At 44.5% G+C, this 20,157-nt stretch overlaps 1 protein-coding gene across 4 annotated transcripts in view; it reads left to right on the top strand.

Annotated features, from left to right (window-relative positions):
- LOC124995695 (dnaJ homolog subfamily C member 13) overlaps positions 1-20,157 on the top strand; it is a 29,622-nt gene that overhangs the window by 6,712 nt on the left and 2,753 nt on the right. For 2 of the 4 annotated variants that reach the window (XR_007110749.1, XM_047568304.1), the window contains exons 3-56: positions 2,343-2,418; positions 2,792-2,941; positions 3,318-3,359; positions 3,446-3,646; positions 3,732-3,938; positions 4,483-4,578; positions 4,802-4,893; positions 5,045-5,211; positions 5,902-5,981; positions 6,072-6,241; positions 6,345-6,377; positions 7,067-7,166; positions 7,271-7,378; positions 7,503-7,658; positions 7,765-7,821; positions 8,574-8,695; positions 8,793-8,868; positions 9,030-9,125; positions 9,216-9,356; positions 10,363-10,380; positions 11,280-11,362; positions 11,442-11,595; positions 11,674-11,777; positions 11,866-12,025; positions 12,127-12,189; positions 12,271-12,372; positions 12,510-12,614; positions 13,235-13,437; positions 13,527-13,611; positions 13,712-13,866; positions 13,994-14,039; positions 14,135-14,289; positions 14,381-14,582; positions 14,683-14,798; positions 14,898-14,976; positions 15,087-15,222; positions 15,318-15,502; positions 15,592-15,666; positions 15,754-15,873; positions 16,457-16,852; positions 16,941-17,054; positions 17,183-17,299; positions 17,477-17,654; positions 17,730-17,821; positions 17,909-18,008; positions 18,112-18,186; positions 18,273-18,385; positions 18,483-18,652; positions 18,741-18,783; positions 18,860-19,033; positions 19,117-19,296; positions 19,416-19,556; positions 19,646-19,789; positions 19,874-19,973. Coding sequence is in view for 3 of the 4 variants with exons in the window: in XM_047568304.1 (XP_047424260.1) it covers positions 2,343-2,418; positions 2,792-2,941; positions 3,318-3,359; positions 3,446-3,646; positions 3,732-3,938; positions 4,483-4,578; positions 4,802-4,893; positions 5,045-5,211; positions 5,902-5,981; positions 6,072-6,241; positions 6,345-6,377; positions 7,067-7,166; positions 7,271-7,378; positions 7,503-7,658; positions 7,765-7,821; positions 8,574-8,695; positions 8,793-8,868; positions 9,030-9,125; positions 9,216-9,356; positions 10,363-10,380; positions 11,280-11,362; positions 11,442-11,595; positions 11,674-11,777; positions 11,866-12,025; positions 12,127-12,189; positions 12,271-12,372; positions 12,510-12,614; positions 13,235-13,437; positions 13,527-13,611; positions 13,712-13,866; positions 13,994-14,039; positions 14,135-14,289; positions 14,381-14,582; positions 14,683-14,798; positions 14,898-14,976; positions 15,087-15,222; positions 15,318-15,502; positions 15,592-15,666; positions 15,754-15,873; positions 16,457-16,852; positions 16,941-17,054; positions 17,183-17,299; positions 17,477-17,654; positions 17,730-17,821; positions 17,909-18,008; positions 18,112-18,186; positions 18,273-18,385; positions 18,483-18,652; positions 18,741-18,783; positions 18,860-19,033; positions 19,117-19,296; positions 19,416-19,556; positions 19,646-19,789; positions 19,874-19,973 (6,653 nt within the window). In the remaining variant the exon portion in view is untranslated. The remainder of the gene's footprint in view (positions 1-2,342; positions 2,419-2,791; positions 2,942-3,317; positions 3,360-3,445; positions 3,647-3,731; positions 3,939-4,482; positions 4,579-4,801; positions 4,894-5,044; positions 5,212-5,901; positions 5,982-6,071; positions 6,242-6,344; positions 6,378-7,066; positions 7,167-7,270; positions 7,379-7,502; positions 7,659-7,764; positions 7,822-8,573; positions 8,696-8,792; positions 8,869-9,029; positions 9,126-9,215; positions 9,357-10,362; positions 10,381-11,279; positions 11,363-11,441; positions 11,596-11,673; positions 11,778-11,865; positions 12,026-12,126; positions 12,190-12,270; positions 12,373-12,509; positions 12,615-13,234; positions 13,438-13,526; positions 13,612-13,711; positions 13,867-13,993; positions 14,040-14,134; positions 14,290-14,380; positions 14,583-14,682; positions 14,799-14,897; positions 14,977-15,086; positions 15,223-15,317; positions 15,503-15,591; positions 15,667-15,753; positions 15,874-16,456; positions 16,853-16,940; positions 17,055-17,182; positions 17,300-17,476; positions 17,655-17,729; positions 17,822-17,908; positions 18,009-18,111; positions 18,187-18,272; positions 18,386-18,482; positions 18,653-18,740; positions 18,784-18,859; positions 19,034-19,116; positions 19,297-19,415; positions 19,557-19,645; positions 19,790-19,873; positions 19,974-20,157) is intronic. The other 2 variants (XM_047568306.1, XM_047568305.1) reach the window with 2 other exon arrangements.

Below are 20,157 nucleotides of genomic sequence, written 5' to 3'. Positions count from 1 at the left end.
CAAGGACCAAGGACGGCAAACTGATGAGACATTAAGTGGGGACCTTCTACTCTCTAAATATGCATCATTATTATCATTTTGCATTCAATATTAAGCCATTCAAATAATACACTGGTTCAAATCTTCATTTTTTATTTCAAATATGTGCAATAGTAGGGTGGCTGTGCAACTGCAGTTAACACAACTTACATAAACTTGTCTGATTAAGATGTCTGTAAAGAAAATAACTGACAGATTCAAGTTTTAACTGTAAACGTAGCTAAATGTTGTAGGGATGGTGAAGCCATTTTGGCTCGGAGCTAGCTGCACTGTTAGCTTCTCTTCTGCTAATATTGCAGCGTGCATCTAGGATTTCACCTGGGGACTGAACAGGCTCTCGGCCAATTGCGGGGAACCTGACAGAGTCAGCGTGTAATATGCAGCCTTTTGATTGGCTCAGCAGCGATAGGGGCGGGGCCTATTGTGTATAGGAGGCTTAGATTGACAGGTCAGGTGTGGTGCTCTGTGTGAAACAGTTTGCTGTTGAGGCAGCTCCTGTATCACTAATAAGTGAAGTGCTGACTGAAAGATGACGTCTTCTGCCTCCTTTTACCCCTTTACTAAGATGTTCTGGGTTCATATTAACATGTATTTAAATAAAATTCAATTTGTGGGTGTAAATTTAAAAAACATATATATAAAACATGTCTAATCAACCAAAGATTTTGCGACCCCCTGCACTACCTGTGCAGACCCCCTGTTGAAGACCTGTGTCTTAGAGAACTAATTTACTCATATAGAGTCATTTGAATGGAAACTCATCCCAACATCTTAGGCAGGTGTATTGGCTCTGCTCCAGCCACACTTACTCATCACTGCATCACATTTGTTAGTGAGTCATTTCTTCTTATCTTATCCTCCAACTGGTGTGATTCAGTCGGTCCAGGAATCTGTTGTTTGTACCAGTCATTTAAAGACTATTCATGATCGTGTTTCTATTAAGCTCAAATCCATACTTCATTAAATATTACTGAATGTGTGTATGTATGGATGTGTATGAAGTTGTCATTTTCGCCTTAAACACACACACAGACTGGTTGGAAAGAATTGGCTATTGTCTGTGTTTTAAAATAGAGTTGCAAAAAAAAAAAAAGAAAAAAAAAAGTCAGCTGACAAAGCATGAATAATTAACTACGTTTCTGCTGACATCTAAGTTAAGCCAGCCTCTTAGCACCAAGGTCAGCGTAGAGCGGCACGCTGAGACCAGGACCTGAAATAAAGACACTGTGGAGAAGAAACGAAGATAGACGGCGCATTTACACAGTTGTTCTAATGGGGGAGGCACATGAAAGGGACATAACATTGGTATAATTGTGGTAAAGGGAGGAGATCGCCCCCTTGCCTCAGGCTGCTGACTGTCCTGTCTGTTTGTGTTATAGTCATGTAATTCACACACAAGTACAAACGCACTAAAGTGACTTATTGGTTTTATTTTACTCAGCTTCTCTGAAGGACTACCTCTATAAAAGTGGTAACTTCCCTATGAGCATGTGCAAGTGGAAAGGAACTGTCTGCATAATCAGAGCGGAGGCATCAAAAGGGGCAGAACATAGTCTACATGCACAAATCAGGCATAACATTATGACCACTGACAGGAGAGTGAAGTAACATGGACCGCCTTGTGACAAAATGAGTACAAACCTGAAATGCAAATTCAGGCCTGACTGTACGAGCTCGTTTCCTCCTGCACATGCCAGAAACATTGACACAACAGAATTTCACACTTCCTTCCTCCTATGTGTAGAATCCCCGCTGTCACAACTGTTACAACGAATTGTGTAGATGAATTCCAGCGTCAAAACACTGACTCATTCACAGAACTGCTAACACACAGTGAGTTGGGACCTTTCAGTTTAACGCCACACATTCTTTAGGAACAAATACTGGGTGAACATCCACAGAAATGACAGCTGTGCCTCTTCAGCGTGATATCATGTCTCTGTCCTGAATAGCAGCAAGAGTTTTGCCATCATCCTGTGTCGCTCGCAGAACTTCCCGGACAACGGCATTTCAAACGATAATGCAGGTGATGTCACGTGGGAACAGAGTCCGAGTGATATCGCCGCTCTTCGATTCATCAATAGCTCAAAGAGGGATACGAGAGGCTTGCGAACGGACCTTGTTCTCTCACATCATCCTTCCCTCTGTTCAAACATATGTAGCGACCTTTTCTATCTTACGCGTATCTTCGCTGTGTTTTGCACTTTCACCGCTGATGATGTGCGATTGCCTGTGTGGGTGCTGCTTGTTCGGTTGTCGATGGGTAGGCCGCGCCTCTGACTCATCCCATCTCTGTGTTCCAGGTACAAGCGAGTCTTCTCAGTGGGGACGCACGGCATTACCACTTACAATCCCACCACGCTAGAAGTAACGAATCAGGTCAGTGTGTGCGCGCGGCGCGTCGTAGAGGAACCTCTCAGATGTTGTTGAATCAGTGCCTCGGAGGAACTTGTGGGTTGTGCTGTTCTCGGCTCCATGGGCCCAACACTGATGACAACATGAGATATATCATGATCAATACCCATTAGATGTGAAACCTCACTTACATTAAAGCCTTCATTTACCATTTAGTAGCTCTGTGTAAACACTATAATTGTAATATTGTTGTCATCTGCAATAAGAGTGTTTTAAGTGTTGGTTAAACGGCTGTAAACATTCATTACATGCTTATAAAGGGTAATTAGAGTGGCTTAAAATGCAGGCCACATGTGACTGCAACAAAGTGTCCATTTGTGTGTCTCTCTGTTGCCAGTGGCCTTATGGAGACATCTGCGGCATCGGCCCGGTCGGGAAAGGTCAGGGGACGGAGTTCAACCTCACGTTCCGCAAAGGCAGCGGCAAGAAGTCGGAAACGCTCAAGTTCTCCACAGAGCACCGGACAGAGCTGCTCACGGAAGCGCTGGTGAGGAGAAACGCTCGCAGCTGCGCCGCTGCAGCGTCATCGCTCATGATGACTAACCAGACGTCGCGCACACATTTCTTAAAAAATGATCTCAGATGTGGAGTTTGATGTGGCCTTTTTCCGTGCTTTCTAGTTGTCTCACGGCTGCAGATTTTGTTCTTAAAAACATGTCACTTAAGCTACAGTGCGGCGTTTAGGAATGCAGTGCTTGCAAATCACTCGATTTACTGTAAGTGTTTAGCACAAACGTGAATCAGCAGAGAGTTTGTTGGTGCGAAGAAGTGATGTCATCACTCCTAAAAGAAGCATTTTTAGCTTTAAAATCTTGATCAGAGCTCTGGTCTTACTTTGTCTCCTCATATTTCCTTATTTACAGAGATTCAGAACAGAGTTTTCAGAGGGGAAGATAACTGGAAGGGTAAGTAATCACATATGTTAAGTTATAAGGTATTTTTTCCAGTAGTTGTACTGAATATCTCACCACGTGTGCTCCACTATTCGCAGCGGTACAACTGCTACAAGCATCACTGGAGTGACACACGCAAGGCCGTATGTTTAGAGGTGACGCCGGGCGGCATCGACCAGATCGACCCCCACACGAATCGAGTAGTGTGCTCGTACGACTATCGAAATGTAGAGGGCTTCGTCGAGCTCTCTGACTACCAGGGAGGGTTCTGCATCCTTTACGGCGGCTTCAGCCGGCTGGTGCGTACTCATAGAGTTTTCATATTGACTTGACAAAATTAGGATCCCTTAAATTTTACCCGCCGTTTGCTTCTCTCTCTTTCAGCATCTGTTCGCCTCAGAAAATCGAGACGAAATCATCCGGAGCGCCATAGAGCATGCCGGGAACTTCATCGGCATCATGCTGCGGCTGAGGAAGGAGTCTTTGACCTATGAGGATTTCGTGACCGACAGGTTGGGGAAATACAGCTCGGACGAGAGCATCACTTCTCTGGCCGAGTTCGTAGTGCAGAAGATCACCCCTCGACACCCGGTCAGAACGCTCCGCCTTTCTTTGCTCATTTTAGTGCGATATGTTGGTAGTTAGCAGGTCAAAAGATCTCACTTCACGCGGTGAAATTATGAATTTTAGTTTTTAAGGATTTAATTGATAATTGGCAATTTAGATTGACATTTGCGGAAAGAGAGAGGATGAGTTGTTGTGTAGATAAATATTTAGTAAATTTACTAGGATGCACAAAATTATTCAGTGGTTGTTCCGTTGATCATACGTTTCCTTCTCCTTCTTCGTCCAGTTCTTGAATACATCATGTCCTAATAATATTATGTTTGTTTGTGCTGTTTTTATATTGATGTCGTTAGACCTAATATAACTTGTTTTATCTGTTATACCATAACTATATATTATAAGGGTATCTATACTATAAGGGTTTAACGTTTCCGAGGTTTAAAGTCATTGCTCTGCTGAGTTAACATTGTAAAAAGTAACATTCAATCAGTCAGTTTCTGCAGGTTCACTGTGTTATATCAGTTTTGCATTATCATCTAACTTGTGACGTTTGCTCGTTCTCTTCTAGGAGCCCGTTAAACGAATTCTGGCCTTGACGGAAACGTGTTTAGTGGAGAGAGACCCGGCTTCGTACAACATAGTCACGATCAAACCCTTTGGAGAGGTGAGTCTTTATTCAAAGTGGTATCATTTAAAAGAAACGTCCGAAGCATTCACTCACCCAGAGCCACGTCCTGTCTATCTGTTCTCCTGTGAGAATGAGTGTTAATATAACCGCCTGTCCACACCACTGGATGCAAGCGCTCGAGTCTGTGTGATATGAGTAAACAGTCTCCTCCCACCGCCTCTTTGTGTCATTCACAAACTCTTGTGTCGTCTCCCTTCAGGTATTTGCTCTCATCTGTGATGTCGACAACCCTCAGGTGTTTACAGTGGAATTCATCAGAGGTCAGATCAGAAAGTTCTCCTCCACAGAAAGGTACACAGACACGACACGCTAATTTTTTCTGCACAGTGTCAAAGATGAGCATGTTGCTTTCGCGGATGTGTCTTTGCTGCGTAGCCTGAACTCGGAGCCTCCGGTGCCTCTTGCCACCGATCTTTAGCGACGAGTGTGTCTGTGTCCGTAGGGACTCCCTGTTAGCCAGCCTGCTCGATGGAGTCCGTGCGTCGGGTAACAGGGACGTATGTGTCAAGATGGCCCCCACGCAGCGAGGGCAGAGGTGGGGCTTGCTGAGCATGCCCGTGGACGAGGAGGTGGAGAGTTTGCATCTCAAATTCCTGGCGGCGCCTCCTAGTGAGTCACAGCCTTTCATCTCACCACAATTATGAACTGGAATTGGATTTCATGTTATGTCTTTTAGCTTTAGTAGACTATAGCTTTGCGTGTTAATGCAATGTGCACAGCTAAAATGTGTAATTTAAAGATATTATTGCATTTGATTGTTAGCATGGCAGCTGTACATGTGTTAGCATGTTAACATTCGTTTTTAACCGGTGTGGGTTGCTCCAGTTTGTATCTCTAATGTATAAATGTCAGAAGGTTTTGTTTGTAATACATCAGGTACAAACTGGGGTTCCTCAAGCTTTTAACACCACAGGTGGCATGCCGGGTGGAGCAAAAGCTTTGGAAAACCCCCGTAACCCACCAAACTCTCAGGCACTCTCGATAAATTTTCTAAAACTGACAGTGTTACTTATGCATTTCTGACCGTTTTCATCATGACAAGATATCACAGTGATCGTCTTGCTGATTGTGACGCTGTCAGAAATGTTCAGTGCTCACCATTGTTAAATATCTCCTTTCTCTCTCTGTGGCGGCCAACTTTCACTCTGCCTCCACCGTTGTGGCGTATAAAGTCTTCGAACCCGTTTAATTTTGTAGCTCATCTGAAGAACCAGCCCTGAGAGACCATATCCCAGCTCATGTCTTTTAGCCAATATTCTCTTCTAATTCAACCGTTTCGTCTCTCCCTCCTTTGCTCAGATGGAAACTTTGCAGATGCGGTGTTCAGATTCAACGCCAACATATCTTACAGCGGCGTGCTGCATGCAGTAACCCAAGATGTGAGTGTTGTTCGCTCCGTGTGATTTCCGGGTAGTCGGCTTCCGGAGGAGGATCCGCGTTCATTTCTCTCCCGTCTGTTTTCTCTTCAGGGTCTTTTCTCTGAGAACAAAGAGAAGCTCATCAACAACGCCGTCCTGGCTCTTTTAACCCAGGACGCCGAGCTTCCGGCTCAGAACGCTGAGCTGGAAAGCCATTTTCAGGCCATCCGACGCCTGGTGGCCTCCAAGGCCGGCTTCCAGGCTTTCACTCAGCTGCCCAAGTAAGACCGTCACGCACGCGTCCCCGTTAGCGTCCTGCTTTTATTTCTTTCAAAGTGTACTTTTGCCGAGCTGCTGGTAACAAGCATGCTCTGTCGTTCCAAGGTCTGGTCAAGGGTCTGGACTCACAGATGCAACGTAAATATGAATCCATACATCTCAGTCTGCTCTTTGTCTGTCTTTATTTTCGAGCCTACTTGATCTTTCCCAGAGTCTTTCTTAGCCGTCCATCTGCGTTCTCCTCTTTTATCTCTGTTCCGCTTTCATCTCAGCCTTTAAGACAGGCACTTCAGAAGCAAGGTTATGTCACTTCACTCAGTTCAGTCGAGCTGCCTCCCCGAATTTGTCTTGACCTTTCTCTGTCACCGTCTCGCCCTCTCGTTTTTTGTTCGTTCATTTCTCCCCTCATCTGCGTTTGGTCATCCCGCTCTTTACGTTTCCATGTATCCACCATATCCACGAGTCTTTCAGGGTCACTGAGATGTATGAGAGGAACTGTATTTACTGTATATTCTTTGTTCCCCGTGAAGCAAATGAGACAAATTTGGTTTTCCTGAAAGATTCATTGCCAGTGTTGCTTGGTGTTTCCCTCGCACCGCCACGACACACTGATACCTTTAAATGAACTCTTCGTCATTTCTGTTTAGATAGCTGATAAGCCAAAGAAACAACAAGCCACTTCTGAAGCAATGAATTCTTTTGTGTATCCAACCCCAGACCTCCTTTAACTGCTTTGCATTTTGTTGTATTCCTGTTAATGATCCTCAACTCTCTCTCTGAACAGTTTCAGGACTTCCTAAATCTTCCTATTTGTTTCTGTGTTCTAGGTTCAGGGAAAAGTTGGGAGTAAAGACGGTAAAAGCTTTAAAAAGGAACAACAATAGCGTGACACATGCTGCTATAGACATGCTCTGTGCCCTTATGTGTGTAAGTATCGCCTAAATATAGATACACACTTGGATTATATACAACTTAATTTACTCGTGTCTTTGCTGCAGTTTTCTTGAGATCTTTTTTTTCTTTCACTCCAGCCGATGCACGATGATTACGACCTGAGGCAGGAGCAGCTGAACAAGGCCTCACTGCTGTCCTCCAAGAAGTTCCTGGAAAACCTTCTTGAAAAGTTCATCACTAATGTGGTAAATGACTTTTTATTGTCGGCATGCTGCGTGCAGTCTGGGCTCAGGCATATTCATAGATGTGTGGTGTCGCGTTCTTTTTTTAATGTTATTTGTCTTATTGTGTTTTTTTTGTTTTTTACAGGACCAGGGAACGGGAGCTTTGGTCATCAGCTCCTTGTTGGACTTCTTAACGTTTGCCCTCTGCGCCCCCTACAGTGAAACAACAGAGGGGCAGCAGTTCGACATGCTGCTGGAGATGGCTGCTTCCAACGGTCGAACCCTGTTCAAACTATTCCAGGTCAGACAGACCCGAGAAGTAGAGAAATACAATTATGATAGCAAAAGGGTTTTATTTATGCAGCAGATACATGTGTACTGAATCTTGTGCTCGTCCTTTCCTCTAGCATCCCTCCATGGCAATAGTGAAGGGAGCAGGTCTGGTCATGAAAGCCATTATTGAGGTGAGTCTGTCTGCAGGTTAAGTGATATAAAACATGGGTTTTATACAGGGGTCGCAAAATCTTTGGTTGATGAGATGTTTTTCATATATTTCTTAATTTTCCCCCAAATTTTTAAATTTGTTCAAATGCACATTAACACAAATCCAACATTTTTAGTAAAGGGATAAATCGAGGTTGTCTTTCAGTCAGCACTTCTCTCATTCAGCGATACAGGAGCTGTCTCAACAGCAAACCGTTTCACACAGAGCTCCACACTAGCTGAGACCTGTCAATCTAAGCCTCCTGTACACAGTAGGCCCCGCACCCTATCGCTGCTGAGCCAATCACGAGGCTGCATATCACGCTGACTCTGACTGGTTCTTATCAGTTCACTCTCATCAGCCAACTGAGGCCAAATGTGTTGGTGAATCAAACCACATGTAACTCTGTTTAAAGGTAAAGGCATGTATGTTTACGGCAGTTCCACAGCCACCCTGCTATTGCACATGTTTAAAATTTGAACCTATGTATTATTTGATTAGCTTAATAATGCAAAATGATAATAATAATGTAAATTTATAAATAGCACTAGGCCGAGTTTAATATAGAACACATATAGGTGCAAAGCATCCCAACTAGTTTGGGCTCCTTGGCCTGAAAAATGTTGAACACCCCTGATCTAAAATGTTGAATTACTTACAATACACTCACCTGATTATCTCATACTGCTACTGATTTAGGATGCTAATTAATCCGGCTTTATTTAAATTTAGGAGGGAGACAAAGAAATAGCCACTAAGATGCAGGAGCTGGCTTTGAGTGAAGGGGCTCTGCCGAGGCATCTGCACACGTCTTTGTTCACCATCAGTGCAGACCAGCGGATGCTCACCAACAGGTCCAGCCTCAACAAACACACACAACACTAATCACATCAGAAACATTTATTTCATGTTACAGTGGTTCAGCTTCACTTAATAAACTCATTTTATCAGGCAACTGAGTCGACACCTGGTGGGACTGTGGACTGCAGAGAATCCTGTTGCCATGAACCTCCTGAAGAGGATATTGGTAAGAATCCAAATCACAGCCCAGACGTTGGAACGTATACTCGATGCCGGTCCAACGTTAATGCCAAAAGCTGTTAGTGTAGCGATGATGTAAGCCCCTGTTTTTTGTGTCTGGCAGCCGAGGTAGCTTCTTTAAGTCTGTACGCTTTGTTCCTCTTGTAGCCAACGGGCTTGCTGGCGTACCTTGACAGTCCGGACCCTGTTCCAGAGAAAGATGTGGACAGAATGCACATCCGAGACAACTTGAAAATCGCCACGGTATCTGAACAAAATCGCATCTGTACATTTTGGAGATTAGAATAAAATAAATGAGGTATTTAACCTTTTTTTTTTTTTTAAATCCCACAGGATCAGCTAAATCGAAACAAGGTGCCTGAGTGGCAGCGGATAGCAGGCAAAGCGGCCAAAGAGGTGGAGAAGTTCGCCAAGGAGAAAGCTGACGTGGTGCTGATGCACTGGAGAGACAAGATGGGCATAGCCCAGAAGGAGGTGAGGATTTCTTTACTTTATTGAGGGTCTAATTTACCTATTATTTATAAAACGATCCACTGCTGCCGTTGCTGCTGCTGACTTTGTCTGCTCAGCCTGCGTAAACTGTTGCTCCTCCTGCTGTTGCTGAAGAGTATCGCAGGCTCCCGAGGCTGAATGGCTGAATGACTGAATGACTATCTTTTCAGCTGCTGCTTTTATTTTGCATGGGAAGCAGCATCAGCTCTGGTGCTGCCTGGCACTGCTCTGCTGACGTATTGTGCGCGACGATGCAATCACGTTTGATTATTCTTTGATACATGCCTCAAGTGCCTTTTTAACGCGTGTGTTTTTTTTTTAATCAATGTTTTCTGTTTAAGGTTTGCTATCATTGGAGTATCTGTAATAGTTTATTTCAGGGAAGTTCAGACGGCTTAAAAGTGAAGAGATGAAGAAAAGACGTTGAAAGTTTTTTGTTTGTTTTTTTTTTTAAGGAAAACCTCAGTTCAATGCTTGGCGATTCAGTCTGTCCATGCGTGGGTTGCACTTGTGAACAAAATAAATAAATAAATGTGTGGGTGTGCAGAGGTTGCTGGTGCCTCTGGGTCACTACTACCTGCTCTTCGATGTTTCTCAAACTTGATCCACACTAATAAATCAATAATCCACTCTTTCTTCTGTCACTCTTGCCACACTTTCACTTTTTAATGATTCACAATTGTTCTGATGAACGAAGCATTTTGATTGGCTTGCATCTTTAAATCTTCACAAATCAAATCACATCTCTTTTCCGTTTTTATTTGTCACGATGCTCCACATCTAAATGATTAATGCATCTTAGTGTACCACAGTAATCCAAATAGATTCATTGGTCGTTGTAGTCCTTTTGTGTATTTGTAGTTTAGCGACCTTTGACCCTTTTGCTGAAATTGGTCTCTGTTTGATCTGAGGAACAATAACGTCTCTGTCTGTCTCCACCCCACCCTCCCCTTGTCTTGTCTGGTTTCTCTGCTGTCAAACAATGCAGCAGGACAGAAATAACCTGGTGAGTAGGACTGACCAACGGGATCCATACTGTTCTTACCATATTCTGTCTCTTCACCGAACCATTTTCTGTCCTCTGTTTTCGTCCTTGGGGGTGTTTTTTTTTTTGTTGTTGTTTTTTTTGTTTTTTTTTTTTCATTAATCAAAGGAATAACCCATTAGCATCCACAGAGAGAGGATGCCTGTGGGCCTTAAAAAAAATGGCTCTTCGTGTCCTGCTTACAACAGAGGGCACATTCAAGGAGGAACAAAGTCTGAACTGAACGTTTGTAGCTTTGTAGAGTTTCGTCACCAATAAATAATGACCACGATTATGCTGCATATACCATAAACAGAAAGTCCTTTGTCGAGCAGCCTGTGTTACACTCCATTTTTGATGATGCAGGAAATCCACAGAATTGCTTTATGGCACCGAAATAAAACATGTGTAATGCGACATTATGTAACAGAGTAATCCTGGAGTAGCATCGTCCTCATAGTTAAAAGTATCTTTTAATAAAAACAGCTGGAAAACATGAATAAAGAGTAACTTAACAAAGAGTAACCGTTCCAAAACGCTGCGTCTAACAGAATTACAGAACTCGCCTAATTTTGGGATCCTGTCTTGGTTTTTGTATGTTTTTTTTCAATGTTGGTATCATGTTTTTGAGTGTTCATCTCATTGTTTTAACGTCTGACTTTCTCCATCCTTAAAAACGTTTGTCGTGTCACACTTGTTATCCACCGATTCATTGAGGCATTCATTTCACCTCCAGTGTTCTCGTCTGTCTGAAACCATTTTAACTTCACAACTTTCTTTGTGCCGTGAACTGAAAAAGGACAACTGTCGAATGACGGTGTGAACAATGAGTGACTTAAAGCATTTCCTCATATTTGTGTTTTTTTTTTTTCTGGATCCAGAATCCAAACCAAAAGCCTGTCATCCTGAGAAAGAGAAGACAAAGAATAAAGATTGAATCAAATTGGGAGCTTTTCTACTACAGGTAGAAATTCAACCTTGAATCACAAGACTCGATGATACTTGAAGATGCCATTTTAAATCCTGCTTTCCTTCTTCCTAAGGTTCCAGCTGGACCACGCGAGATCCAACCTCATCTGGAACCTGAAAACGAGGGAGGAGCTGCGGGACGCCCTGGAGGGCGAGATGCGCGCCTTCAGTGTGGACCGCGAGCTCGGCAGCGCCACCGTCATCTCCTGGAACCACCAGGAGTTTGAGGTTCGTGCCCGGTTTTAGCGAAAAGCCGCGGGATTCACAAACGTGCCGTCTTTGAGCTCTGTGTCGCGTCCCTTGCAGGTGAAATACGAGTGCCTTTCAGACGAGATAAAGATCGGCGATTATTACTTGCGCCTGCTGTTGGAGGAGGATGAAAACGCAGAATCGAGTGCCATCAAGAGATCGTAAGATTACAGTTTAACCGCCAGACTAATGACGTTAATGCCAAATGCATGAAAGGTGACTCACGATTCTCCTCCTCTCTTCTCTCAGATACGAGTTCTTCAACGAGCTCTACCATCGCTTTTTGCTCACACCCAAAGTTACGATGAAGTGCCTGTGCCTGCAGGCGCTGGCGATAGTCTACGGGAAGTGCTACGAGGAGATCGGACCCTTCACAGACACAAAATACATCGTGGGCATGCTGGACCGGGTAAGCGCACGTAATTTGTCACTTAGCACAGCTGCGGCAACTCATTAGCATATTGTTTTTGTGTCTAATTAATCCTAAAAAAAACACTTGCGTGGTTACAGTGTACAGACAAGCTGGAGAGAGACAGACTCATCCTCTTCCTCAACAAGCTCATTCTCAACAGGGTAAGCTATAAATATATATATAAATAAAAAGCAATGGTGCATGACAACATGAACTCAAACATTTTTCTTTTTCCTCTTTAGAAAAATGTGAAGGAAGTCATGGATTCAAATGGAGTTCGCATCCTCGTGGACCTTCTCACTTTGGCCCATCTTCATACCAGCAGAGCTACTGTGCCTCTACAGGTACAAACGTGGCTACAGCTTTTAAGGAAATTATTCTCTATAGATTGGATGGATGTTGTGGTTACTAATGAGCCGGAGGTGAGATTTGCCCAGACTCAAAACAGATGGTCCAACACGAGCTTCTTTTATTTCCACAGAGCAACGTGCTGGAGGCGGCACCAGACATGAAGAGGGAGAGCGAGAAGGAGTGGTACTTTGGTAACGCAGACAAGGAAAGAAGAGGACCTTTCAGTTTTGAGGAGGTATGTAATCATCTTTTTTTTTTTTTTTTTCTCTCGTTGTAATATCAGTTTGAAAGTGGAGACAAATAGCATGCAGAACATCATCTTATCAAATCTTACCAAATAAATATACAATTTCCCCTTTGATCAGATCTAGATCACAGGCGTCAAACATATGGCCCATGGGCTAAAAGCGGCCCACTAGAGGGTCTGATCTGGCCCGCAGCATGAATTTACCAAGTATGAAAATTACATAGAGGACTGCTCTCCTTCAACGAAAATCACTGCTATTCCTAATTTGTCAACTGTTTTAGTCAGAGAAGTGGACACAACACAACGCAGAAACCCAAGTCTAAACAACAGTTAACCTGACTGCACTATTTTTCTTGGGAAATTTCTTTTTTTTAAAGGATAATTTATTAAATGTCAATGTTCTCCTTATTTACTTGTTAATCTTTGCATTAAAATAAATGGAAAGTCTGGAGTGGTTGTTACTTATATAGATCAGATTGGGCTGTCTCTGTGTCCCCCAGACTAAAATCAGTTTGACACCCCTGATCTAGATCGTAGTTGCTATTGCTTGGTTTTCCAGCAGCCGTAGCTTCCTTTGTTACATTACATTTTTGTCTTATCTCGTCCAGATGCAGGAGTTTTGGAACACAGGCGTCCTGACTGCAAAGACACGCTGCTGGGCTCAGGGCATGGACGGTTGGCGCCCCCTGCAGGCCATTCCTCAACTGAAGTGGTGCCTCCTGGCCACAGGGCAGGCGGTGATGAACGAGTCGGACCTGGCCACGCTGATCCTCAACATGCTCATCACCATGTGCTCCTACTACCCCAGCAGGTGAGATTCACCATGACTGTTTCACTGTTTTTTTTGTTTTAACTTTTGCCGCAACTATAATAAAACTTATTGTTTTGCTTTCTACTCAGGGATCAGGATAATGCCATTATCCGTCCTTTACCCAAGATCAAGAGGATGATCACTGATAACGCCTGTCTCCCTCATATTGTCCAGGTAAATGTACAGTTTGTCTCTGATATCTCTGATCTTTAATGCTATGTGACGTGCTGTCGTTTTGATTGACTCCTCTTTCTTTTTTCCTCGCCCTTTCCAGCTGCTGTTAACCTTTGACCCCATTCTGGTGGAGAAGGTTGCCAATGTTTTATACTTGGTGATGCAAGACAACCCCAACCTGCAGCGCCTCTATTTGACAGGAGTCTTCTTCTTCATCATGATGTACACAGGCTCCAACGTGCTTCCTGTTGCAAGGTGAGATTACATCACAAACAGCAGACATAGACTATAGAACATAGAATTTTAGTTTATATAACTGAGCGAATAACATGAGTTTGTTTCGATCTTATTTCCATTGACACTTTCTTTTCTTTTTCTTCAGATTCCTCAAATACACTCACCTGAAACAAGCCTTCAAATCAGAGGAGGTGAACATTTATTTGTAATATGCGTATTTATCGTACACATTGCAGCATATTTTATCCTATGAAAGTGACATTGACCCGTCGTTCTTTCTGCACAGTCTAAGGGTCAGGACATAGTGCAGCGCAGCGTGTTGGGACCAGTGTTGCCCGAAGCCATGGTGTGTTACCTGGAGAACTACGAGGCCGAGCGCTTTTCTGAGATTTTCCTTGGGGAGTTTGACACACCTGAGGCCATTTGGAGCAGTGAGATGAGGTTAGAAGTGGAGACCATAAAGGGTTGCGTAGAGGTGTTTAAAAGTGCAGAAATGAACCCCGCTTTTTGTTTTTAAACCTTCTTATTTCAGGCGGATGATGATAGAGAAGATAGCAGCCCACGTAGCTGACTTCAGCCCCAGGCTGCAGAGCAACACGCGGGCCCTGTACCAGTACTGCCCCATCCCTGTGATCAGCTTCCCTCAGCTGGACAACGAGCTCTTCTGCAACATCTACTACCTCAGACATCTGTGTGACACTGTCCGCTTCCCCAACTGGCCCATTCGAGATGCTGTGCGTTTGGTTTTCTTTTAACTATTTATCGAAGCTGTTTGCTACTCTTGCTTGTTTATTCTTACAGTATCGTGACCCGCTGCTACCTTTGTTCCTGCAGGTGAAACTTCTAAAAGACACTCTTGAAGCCTGGAAGAGGGAGGTGGAGAAAAAGCCTCCCTCGATGTCTGTGGATGACGCCTATGAAGTTCTCAACCTCCCCAAAGGACAGGGACAGTGAGTGGAAGAGATGTTTTCAGTGAATTTCAGTGATTATGGTTTATAAATGTATTTAAGCTTAGAATATTTACTGTAAATGCTAATTTTCATCTTCAGGCACGAAGAGAGTAAAATCAGGAAGGCCTACTTCAGACTGGCGCAGAAGTACCATCCTGACAAAAACCCAGAAGGCCGAGTAAGTACAGTATTATCACCTGTATTATTATAATGACGAATTGTTTGTTTATGTTTAGGCTTAGAAGAACCGTGGATTCGATTTCAGCTTCAACTATTTGTGTCTTCCAGGACATGTTTGAGAAAGTTAACAAAGCCTACGAGTTCCTCTGCACCAAGTCGGCCCGAATCCTGGACGGGCCTGACCCAGAAAACATCATCCTCATCCTCAAAACCCAGAGCATCCTGTTCAACAGACACAAACAAGGTGTGTGAGGCGGGAAACTAAAAATATATTTCAAGTTTTATCTTGGAGACGTCTTCCTTGTATTTATCCCACGGTTGTTTTGACCGCGTTCACAGAGCTGGAGCCTTACAAATACGCCGGTTACCCCATGCTCATCAAAACAATCACTATGGAGACGGAGGATGATCAGCTGTTCTCCAAAACCTCCCCTCTCCTCCCCGCTGCTGCTGAACTGGCCTTCCACACTGTAAACTGCTCGGCTCTTAATGCGGAAGAGCTGCGTCGCGAGAACGGCATCGAGGTTTGAACATTTTACACAGCTGTGAATTATCACCACAGTTCAAATTAACCATTACAGCAGGTGAAATATTACTCCTTGTTTTTTTTCAGGTATTGCTGGAGGCTCTGTCTCGGTGTGTCGCTGTGTTAACTGCATCCAGTAAGCCCGAAGACATGGCTGTACAGGTAAAAAAAAAAAAAAAAACACTCCTTCACCTGTGGTAACATCTCTGTCTAGAGATGAGCGCTTTAACACGTTTAACGATGTTGCAGGTGTGCGGGCACATCTGTAAGTGCTACAGTGTGGCAGCGCAGTTTGAAGAATGCAGGGAAAAGATCATCGAACTGCCCAACATCATCCGGGACCTCTGTCACATCCTGTACTACGGGAAGGTAAGACTCTTCCGTCGCCTTCTCAGTTCTCTGTTTGTTTTTTAACATATTCCATGATAATGCTGTGACCCCCTGAGTGGCAATAACATGGTGAAATGTAGCAGCAAATACAGCAAGCCCGGGATAAAATGTGGATTATCAGATCAAATTAAGGACAGTTGGACTTGACAATGATCCAAACAAACTAATACGGATTTGGAAAAGTGGATTAGCCTCAGTTTCAGTTAGTTTTTAGTTCATTTCAGTTAAATGTGGTGATAGAAAAGATGCTAACGCTAAGAGCTTTACTGATATTAACGTTAGCCATACAATCCGGACGCACCTTAAAAGGACAACGAGGAGTGATCGCAAATATTACGGAACTGAAATAGCTGCTGTCGGCCATAACTACGCCACAACAACAACATCCACAAACTTGTATATCTCAGTGGCCGTAACCACGGAGACTTCCCTTGCTGTGACGTCACGTGCATACCCTATAATAATATTAAGATATTATATCTAACACCTTGAGTGTTGGCTTTTAATTTGACAAAAATGGTATTTAGTAGTTTAATTGATTCATTCTCTCGTTTCCTCACAGGGTCTCGCAAAGACTGCAGCCTTGGCGGTTCAGTGCGTCAGCTCCTTCGCAGTGGATTACTTCCTGCAGACTCATCTTTACCACGCCGGCGTGCTGTGGCACCTGCTGGTCCACCTCTTCAACTACGACTACACCCTGGAGGAGAGCGGGGTGCAGGCTAACCAGGACACAAACCAGCAGGAGGTCGCTAACAGCTTGGCTAAGCTCAGCCTGGTGGCTCTCAGCCGCCTGGGAGGCTACACGCAAAAACCGCACACAACAGATGGCAACAACCCTGTTCCAGAGACCAACGGCGTAGAAGGCACACCTCCAGAAAACCCTACTATACGCAAGAGCTTAGCCGCCATGCTGACACCCTACATCTCAAGGAAGCTAGGAACAGGAACTCCTCCAGAGGTCAGTTGAACAGGTTGTATCAGTACGTCACATAGCATCAGGAAGAATAACTTTCCACTAAATCCTATATTCCACCTTGTGCGTTTAGGTCTTGAAGCTGCTGAATAGTAACTCAGAGAATCCTTACTTGATCTGGAACAATGGAACCAGAGCAGAGCTGATGGAGTTCCTAGAGAGTCAACAAGAAGGAAACATCAAGAGGGTGAGTTAGGAACGAGTCCCTTTCAGACTGTGATCACATTCACAGGATCGATCCTTTAAGACGTCAAGCTGACTAACTGAAGGTGCATCGTTTTACTCATGTCAACGTTTTCTGTGGTTTCTTCACAGGGAGAGAACGACAAAAGCTTCGGCGCAGAGTTTTTGTTCAGCGATCACAGCAAAGAGCTCATAGTTGGGGAGATTTTTGTCCGAGTCTACAATGAACAACCATCTTTTCCACTGGAAGTGAGTGAAGCAGCAAAGCAGTAACCCTTTCATTGCTTTTTAGTTATACTGTAATTGGTCATCAGACTACCAGGAAGTAGACAGATCTGTGTAGACATTCACCATAGCCGTCCAGAGTTATTAAAATCTATACCGACTGGAACGTTTCCTAATGTGTTTCACTGCGTCTGTGTCCAGTTCCCCAAAGCCTTTGCTGCCAGTCTGCTGGACTATGTCGGCTCCCAAGCTCAGTACCTCCACACTCTGCTGGCCATGAGTCAGAGTAACAAGGTGGAGTCCCAGCAGCATGCAGAGCGGCTTCGCTTCGCTGAAATGGCTTTAGAGGCTCTGCGCAACGTCATCAAGAACAACCCTGGTGAGATACGACGCGCGAGACACGAGCGGAAAGTCTCGATTTTGTCGCTTCTTTTCTAAGCGGGTCTCTGTGCAGGTTCCGAGTCGGAGTGCATCGGTCACTTCAAGCTGCTCTTCTCTTTGCTGCGTGTTCATGGAGCTGGCCGAGTGCAGCAGCTGGTTTTGGAGGTAGAGATCAACGGCTGTCCGTCCTGATACATGATTAGTGTCGATTCCAGTGTCCTTGGGTTGTGATCTTATTCATTTCCTCTGCAGGTTGTCAACACAGTGACATCAAACCAAGAATGTGTGAGCAACATCGCAGACTCTCTGGTGTTGTCCAACCTTCTGCTGTTGCTGCACTCACTTCCCTCCAGTAAGAAGACACTTTAAGACAAAAAAATAAACTCACTGTCATACTGTTTGTATTTCTTCATTTCTATTTGCTTATTCTCTAAATATTTTTATGCATTCTTTAGGCAGGCAAATCGTGCTGGAAACCCTCCATGCGCTGACTTCCAACACGAAGATAGTGAAAGAGGCCATGGCCAAAGGTTTGTGCGGTTTAATCGTTCCGTGTCCATGTTCTTTGTGAACTTTCAGTGTACGGATGCTCACGTTAAATCGATGTGTCCCACAGGTGCGCTCATCTATCTGCTGGACCTATTCTGCAATTGCACGCACCCCCAGGTCCGCACACAGACCGCGGAGCTCTTCTCCAAGATGACGTCAGACAAGCTGGTTGGGCCAAAGGTCTGTCTGGAGTGACATTAATGAAAACGTTTGAAGAACAAATAATTCTCCTATTTGCATTGTCCCGTTTTATTTTTCCCTCTTTGCTCTGTGCCAGGTGCGCCTGACGCTGATACGATTCCTTCCGGGTGTGTTCATGGACGCAATGCGAGACAACGCTGAGGCGGCTGTTCACATATTTGAAGGAACGCACGAAAACCCTGAGCTCATCTGGAATGACAACTCAAGGGAGAAAGTGTCCACAACCGTCCGGGAGATGATGCTCGAGTACGTGACCGAAGCTCTGATGTAATATCCTTAACTGTCCAACATCATGTTAACATCATGTACTTATATACTTCTAAATCTTTCCCAGGCACTTTAAACAGCAGAAGGATAATCCTGACGTCAACTGGAGAGTAAGTTTTGTTGATTTGGTATAAATGTGTTGAGCATTGCTCAGTGGGAACATTAACTTTTTCTGCGTGTGTCCAGTTGCCTGAAGACTTCACGGTGGCTTACGGAGCAGCACAGGGCGAGCTGGAAGTGGGCGGAGTCTTCTTGCGCATCTTCATTGCTCAGCCTGGCTGGGTGCTGCGCAAGCCCAGAGAGTTCCTGGTGTCTCTTTTGGAAACCCTGACCGAGCTGCTGGAGAAGAACAACCCCAACGTGAGCTTCCTGACATGATGAATGTGCCACAACACTGGAATAAAAAGCGCTGGATTCTCTTACTCATTACCTCTTTCCCGCAGGGTGAGGCCCTGGAGACGGTCACCACGGCCGCAGTTTGCCTCTTCAGCACCCAGACCCAGCTGGCCGACCAGGTTCCCCCTCTGGGTCACCTCCCTCGCATCCTGGCAGCACTCAACCACAAGAACAATGCTGTGCCCAAGAGCTCCATTCGCCTCATCCATGTCTTGTCGGACAACGAGGTAAAAATGTGTAGTTTACTCATCGCTCGGCGCTAGATCACAGAGAACACTTGAAAACATTGTGTGAATTTCTTTGCGTCCTGATTCAGCGTAATAACTAAAGCTGTTGTTTGGTGTAGCTGTGCGTGCGTTCCATGTCTTCTCTGGAGACGATCGGCCCCCTGATGACCGGGATGAAAGTCCGTGCAGACATGGCCGGACTGGCTTGTGAAGCCCTGAACCGCATGTTCCAGAAGGAGCAGACGGAACTAGTCGCGCAGGTAAAACTAACGCCGTCGCTGTTTCCGTTTTCTCTCTCTTAGTTTGACGCGGCCTTCGTAAACCTTTTTATCTCTTATTTGCATAACAGGCCCTGCGAGTGGAGCTCGTTCCGTACCTCCTGAAATTACTGGAAGGCATCGGCCTGGAGACGCTAGAAAACCCCTCGGCCACTAAGGCCCAGATAGTAAAAGCTCTTAAGTCCATGACTCGCAGTCTTCAGTATGGAGAGCAGGTGGGATTATTAACAAAGTAATTAAAGCTGCTGCTCATTTTGCCGATGGGGTAATTAATCAGGCAAAATTGAACTGCTTTTCAGGTGAATGAAATCCTTGCGAGGTCCTCAGTGTGGAGTGCCTTCAAAGACCAGAAGCATGATCTTTTCATCTCAGAGTCTCAGACTGCAGGCTACCTGACAGGTGAACTATTTGCATGTATTCAAACTACCATTTAACAGCTGAAATATACTCTGTGGTTTCTTTAAAAGTATATTTTCAGCGCCTTTCTCTTGAGCTCTTGCTGAGTTTTAATGCTTTGCTTTACCCTAAAAACACCTTGTGGCAGACTTCTAACCTGTGCTTAAGCAACCAGCAACCCTTTTTC

Source organism: Mugil cephalus, chromosome 18 (assembly GCF_022458985.1).
Source record: "Mugil cephalus isolate CIBA_MC_2020 chromosome 18, CIBA_Mcephalus_1.1, whole genome shotgun sequence".
NCBI classification, from domain to species: Eukaryota; Metazoa; Chordata; class Actinopteri; order Mugiliformes; family Mugilidae; genus Mugil; species Mugil cephalus.
The sequence above is the reverse complement of the archived record's forward strand: the minus strand, read 5'-3'. Positions and strand labels throughout refer to the sequence as shown.